Source organism: Beta vulgaris, chromosome 4 (assembly GCF_026745355.1).
Source record: "Beta vulgaris subsp. vulgaris cultivar EL10 chromosome 4, EL10.2, whole genome shotgun sequence".
NCBI lineage: Eukaryota > Viridiplantae > Streptophyta > Magnoliopsida > Caryophyllales > Amaranthaceae > Beta > Beta vulgaris.
The window spans coordinates 11,285,397-11,292,090 of record NC_079205.1 but is presented as its reverse complement, the minus strand read 5'-3'; the positions used below and the strand labels follow the sequence as shown (position 1 = coordinate 11,292,090).

The following is a 6,694-nucleotide window of genomic DNA, read 5'->3' as shown; positions in this document are numbered from 1 at the left end:
ATTGTTGTCCACTTTTTGATATAATAATAACTCAATTTATAAGTTCTCTTTCCGTCTTTTTTAGTTTATTTCTCTCACTTTTTAATTTGTTTCTCTCACTTTTGGAGTTACTTATGCTTCTCCACCAAAGTGAAATGATAAATCAAAAAGAAACAAAAAGAGTACTAATTTAGTAGTTTTTACTACAAGATAGCTAAATAAATTTGTTAACTTTGTAGGTTCGCCAGTGTAAAATTGTAACAAAATAAGAGTCTTATAGAAAAATGAGAAAGAAAGAATATAAAATAATTTGTATTAGATTTAGATCAAAATATACTAAACCTGTATTTTTCAATAACTTATTACCCCTGACGCAGTCGGAATCAACGGAGAAAAGCAAGCGCAATTCTCGAATCAAGAACACACATATTTACAAGCGATAAATCTATAAAACTCCGGAATCCACCAGAAAAGAGTATAAACTCTGTGATATTATTAAAAGTCAAAAACTGCCTCCAAACATTGACCCAATAATGTTTAAATACGTTAAACAAAACCCTAAAACGAAATTAAAGAAATAATTAAATTCGGAAATAATTAAAAAGCTGATTTCGGGCCTTAAACGGACCGGATGGCCTAAAAAGCCTATACATCACAGCATAGAGGTGAGTTTGACTCGTTGGGCCGTTCCGCTTCCGAAAAGGTATCACAATAGTCAATCGGACTCCGTCGGCCCATTTTCCGCAAAACAGTTTAAGCCTTTTGTCGCAAATCCTTTTCAAACTTTTCCGCCAATCTGCCTACGTCAACCCCCTCTGCTTGTATTGTTCTTTCTATTTCTAATTGTGATACTATTTTTAAGTAAAAATAATCTTGTAAATTATTTTCAATTTATAAGAAAAAAAATATATAGTTATTAGTTAATCTATGAACTGTGGTCTTATTTGATTGGTGTACATTAGGTATATCAAAATTTTATAATTTAATAAGATGCAATTAAACATATATATTTATAATATAACATGTGCATTAGCAGAGTTAAAAGGAGAAATTAAAAAATTTGACGGAGTAAATATATTTAACTCTACCTAACTAAAAATTATAAAAATTGAATCTTTTTTTTTTTATTGACATCGGAAAAATGTGCATTAATTAAAAACAAAATTACATCCTAACGCTAAAAAACAAACAAACGAACATAAAGAAATTAAACTGAGCTGGACTCGCTCTTACACAACAACTACAAAACCGTACATAACTTAAACTATACTAAAAATACTCGATCTGGTGGATGACGCTTCTTCTTAGGGATGATGAGCAGTGGGAAGAGAGGGCTGATTTCACGAGCGGGACAACCAAGGAACAACGAGATTATGAACTCGCTACAAGACCATTTTCAAGAGCACGTAGATCTAAAAATATCTAAAAATATCAAAATAGGATCAAATTTCAAATTGAATAAAATACAGAGCAGACAAAAAATCAGAACCCAGCCTAAAGTTGTGCCAAAAGTTGGCGTTTTCTACATGAGAGGGGAGCCAAATCGCCAATGCCAACAAGTCAAATATCTAAACAACTATCAATAATATTCATTGAGTATGGCCCCCATGAATATTCCATCCTCATCCCATACATTTCACACAATTCAAAACTTACACAAATCTTTTCATTTGTCCAAAAATTAAACGCTCCAATTTTATTTTCTACCATTGTGAAATGAGTACTTGTATAGCAAATCTCTTTAAGTAGAAGTTTAGAATCATTAATTTGGTAATTAATCACCCTTTTGGTGTTTTCTTCTCCCACCTATTTAACGCCCAAAACTTGCAAAACACATTTGTTTCCTTTCTTTCAGTTTCAATCTTCTTCCCCCTTTATTGCCCTTTTAAGCTTAAATACAGTGAACCTTTATTTTTGTCCAAGATCACAAATTTCAGGCTCTTCTTCTCTTTTATTGTAAGTATATGAGATGGGTTTTTAAGGGTTTTTTTTTTTATACATTAAAGTTTGACTTTCTTTGAGTAAATTGTTGGTTGATTTAGTTTATGAGATTACTCATTATACTTGTTGAACTAAGATTTCTGGGTCAAAATTGGAACTACTTCTGGGTGTTTTATTTATTTGTTGTTGTGATAAATTTGGTTTCAGATAGCTCTTGCTGTGTATAATATGTGAATTCAGAAATTAGGGTTTATAAGGTTTTGTAATTAGTCTCTTTTGTGATTAGTAATTGGTATGAGATAAATTCATATTGATTTATTTGTGTGTTTGTATTGAGCACATTGCTTTGAGTTTTGACAATGATGGATAAATCAATCTAGTTATTGGGTAGATTTCAAGTGTTAGATTTTGGAAGGTTGTGGTGGTGTTAGCTTAATTTTGGTTGGAAGGTAGGAAATTTGAAAATTCAAGGGCCTTTAACAAATGGGTTCTTCTGGATTTCCTGTTATTTGCCTTCTACACTCAGTAATTGCTCTTAGTTGTGGAGCTATGATGATGTTTTACACAAAAGAGATCTCAGTATTTGGTCATGGTAAAGAAATAACCAGCAAGCTTCAAGGATCGACCCCACACGACGAGCTATTGATCCAAATATCAGATTCATTTTCTGGGTTGCTTATGTTTGTGATTGGGTTTATTGTATTCATGGTAGCATTTGTCAAGGACAACAAATTTCAGGTCTTTTTTGCTAAAGGATGTGTGCTCCTTCACCTTTTGATGGCTGTTTGGAGGGTGTACTTCGAGAGGAAACTCGAGGATCTTGCGCGTGATTTACCTAGGCAAGTTCTTGGGGATGTTGCATTAGCACTTTCCTGGGTTTTCTTTCTTGTCTACTCGTGGCGAGAGAAGTATGATTGAGTTCAATTGTGATGGGTTTGTGCAAAGCATTTGTGCTTTTACAATGGAAATTGTTGAATACTACAACAATGGTGTGCCTTTCATGCTCTTTGGTGCTTTCTTCAGTGATCCCAAGAATCTGATCTGAAGATGATCATCTTGAACTGTCGAATTCTTAGGCACAAGTAAAGGTCTACTTGTTGGGAATGCAGAGCTCAAAGGCCACATCCTGAATAAACTTGTCTTTTTAATATTGTGAGTGAGACTAGAACCCTTTCCTGCAATCCCGCAAAAAAATTCTTCGTTGTTTATCTTCAATCTGCACAGCTTACAGTGTAAATTTCTTTGATAATGAGACGTATCATTGTAAGTATCTCTTGGTTGATATGCAATTTTGTTTGATTTTCTACACTTTAAAATCTAAATGTTTGCTATCTCATGGATGAGTCGATATTGTGCCTTGTATCAACTGTTAATTTTGGTGTCTTTCTCGATGTAAGGAAACATATAGCTATATCACTATTTCTTAAAAGTATTTTGGTGCTCTAAACTAATATCCTAAATCCAGCTCTTGCAGCCAACAGAAAGTGCAGAAGCATAATTGAAGATAGCATTGCTAGCATAAGACTAGCATTATGAATACTTCATCTGTCTACTGCTAAATTCTTCGTTGTAAGAGAGTTCTTTGCTGCAGGTTACGTTAAACTTTGAATGACATTGCTTAAACTCTATAAGTTTCGATGCTGACAGTTTGATGTGTTCTAGCCCCTAATTTGGTGAAGTAAATCAGCAGTTGGTAGTGTAGCTATTTCTTTGAATTTTTATGTATTTGTTCTGTATGTTGGTTAAAATTTTTGATTTACATGTTTCAGATGGTTTAATGTTTTGAAATTTAGGTTTGCACAGCTTTGCTACCCATTTTTGTCTCTATTGCTATTGGCATTTTGTTTTTGATTCACGAGAATTTCTCAAAACCTTTACAAACTATGGAGTTTGGTAAACTTGTTTGATTGCTTTCTTACATGACCTGATTAACAAGTTTCCTGGGTTGATTTTAAGAGATAAAATTATACATCAGTTGTATCTTTTTGGCTCAAGAACGCAATTGGGAGACATTGATCTGACTGAAATGTTCATATCTTCGTCCTTAAGTGATACTCATAAGTTACATAAAAATATAGTGTTTATATTCTAATGATATGAAGTTGCATCTATCTCACTTCTTAAGTATTGTTTTTGTGGGAAAACAGCAGCATATGTAACATAAAGTATATTGTGTTTATACTCCTGTTATTTTAAGAACTGCAATATGTGTAATTTTAAATGCTCCGGGGGTGAGACGCAGCATTTCTAATTTACTCAAATGCTCATGTCATGTCTGCTTGGGGGTCAAAACCGTAGCACAAACGATTTTTCTACTAGAGCGAATACTTTCTTTTTAACCAAACTTGACATTTATGTTTGTTTGTTCGACAAAATTGTTTTACATATATTCATATAAAAACCAATGCTTAAAATTTGAGATGGATGCTAAATAAAACTAACTTAGGCCTGTTCTCTTCGGCATAAAATAGCTGAACTGAAATGAAATGAATAGTAATATGTGAGTAAAAGTATTGTTCAGAGTTGAACTGAACTGATTTGAACCGAACTGAATTGAACCGAACTAAATTGAATTGAACTGAAAATAAGTTGGGGAGAACAGACCCTAAAGTTTCATATATAAATTCTTGCTTGCAATTTTGATAAACTGTTCATAGTGATTATAAACAAGTTTCGTTTATAATAACAAAATAAGTAATCTATTATATGAAAAAAAGTAGTCTAACATAAAAATAGTCTAACATGAAAAGTAGTATATCGGAATAAAAAATATCCTTTTTATAATATAGCTGATTAATGTTAGTTATATGTAGGTTTGTTATACTATTCTTTTATTTCATATACTATGTTTACAATTAAATATACTACTCCGTCTATTTCATAATAGTTTAAACATTTTTTTTTTCTGTTTGGTGTGAATACTTTTATTTTTGGCAGGATCCCACCATATTATGCTTCCTCTCTCTTTTAAAACAAATGGAACGTAGAGGGAGCACGGGAATGAAGAAAGACTGAAAGATAGAGAAAATTGAATGTCAAACAAAATAACGTTTCATTTATTTTGACAGCCTAAACGATCAGTGTTTTATTTATTTTAGAAGGAGTAAGTAATTAGGGATGGCAATATCAAATGGAAATCCAGTAAACCAATCCATCCAATTCTAAATCACAGACAAAAACCTGAAACAAATGAATTATGGGCGGGTGACAGATCTGGGTCAGATTAGGGTGGAAATTTTCTATCCATTATCACCCGACCCATAATCCATCCGGGCATCCGCATAATTATTAATACATTTTTTCACCATATATCTGTTATAATTTTTTTTTTACACCATATACCCTCTCATGTTCCAAATTTATCATATACCCTCGACGTTTTGACAGATACATCAACATAAATCCGATCCAAACTGAAGGCTAACCTGATTTTTCCCGATACTTGACCCAAATTGACCAGAATTTTGTTTGTCTGTTCTGCACCTGACTTGGAAACGTGACTCAAGTTTCATACCCATAGAGGCCATAGTTGTGTTCGCGTGGGAACACGAATTTGGGGATTCAAAGATCAAGAAGTAAAGCGAAGAATCTGAGTGTGTCAACTCATCTTCACCTTTCCGGAACTGTACTTATTAGAACAATTGTAATGTATTTTATAGCTTATTAGAACTTATTGAAAATTTTCTAGACTTATTTGAATTTATTAGACTAGAACTTACATTATTAAGGTGAGAAGAATGCATCTTATATTGGATAAATTTGTTGTGTATTACATTTTCTACTATTTTCTTGTGGTGGTTCTGCTGTTCTGCATACTTGCCTCGACCAACTTCCTCTACTCCGGCTTTTTGACAACCAACTTGCTCACCAGCATAATATACTTGAAACAGTTACTTGGTTAAGTTGGTAAATTTGCTTGCTTCATGTTTCTATCGACATTTTTTGGACATCTAATCCACCACCTTTCTATTTGATTGCAGTACTTTGAAGACCTTTTATTTGGGCATTTATATACACATGCCCATGATATACTGGCTGCATGTAGAGCATACTTAAATGGTGCCGAAGTTGGGAGTTTTGACAAAACAAAAAGTCCGTCTGGCGTCTGCTGAGGTGAAGAAGGGCTTCAAATGCTCTGATTTGCTTAAGATGAATTTACCAACTTATATCAAGTCACTTGTTGAAGCTTTTACCAAAATCGGCGTCGAAGATTGTGAGAAGTATTTAGTTCCTATTAATGAGAGTATCGACCAACCAAACAAAGTAGCTTCGTCATCTCGTAGAAAGAGAAAAGTTTTTTTTTTTTTTTTTTTTGGCTAGATAAGTAGAGATATATTGATTAAACCAAGCAGTTTACAACCTAAACCACTTCCAAGAGAAGGCGAACCAACTAGGTTGGACCCCCTAAACTACAAGGAACACCAGCAACCTAAACACGATGAACAATCTGAGTAGGCCTCCAACCAACAAGATTACACACTACCTCATTTCTTGCCCACCAGATGAAGTAAACACCAGCCATTAACACAACAACCATAACTTTTTTCTTAAAGCTTGAAATTCTTCTGTTCCTCCAGAATCTTACAATTCTTTGAAAATCATATTGGTGACTCACCATTCCCAGCCAAGTCCTCAATAAGAGAAAAGTATTTATTTGCAAGGGTCCTGAGCATATTTTGTGAGGGAGGAAGTGCAACACCAGCAACCCTTAAATCAAGAGACCTGTTGTTGGATCAAGAAAATCACGGTACATATTCTTGTACAATTGTGGGAA

At 33.5% G+C, this 6,694-nt stretch overlaps 1 protein-coding gene across 1 annotated transcript; it reads left to right on the top strand.

Moving 5' to 3' along the window:
• The first annotated feature begins 1,499 nt into the window (after positions 1–1,499).
• Positions 1,500–3,228, top strand: LOC104907716 (uncharacterized). The gene has a single exon (XM_057394192.1). It carries the CDS (start codon positions 2,404–2,406, stop codon positions 2,836–2,838), a length of 435 nt encoding a protein of 144 aa, XP_057250175.1. The 5' UTR covers positions 1,500–2,403; the 3' UTR covers positions 2,839–3,228.
• Positions 3,229–6,694: the final 3,466 nt, after the last annotated feature.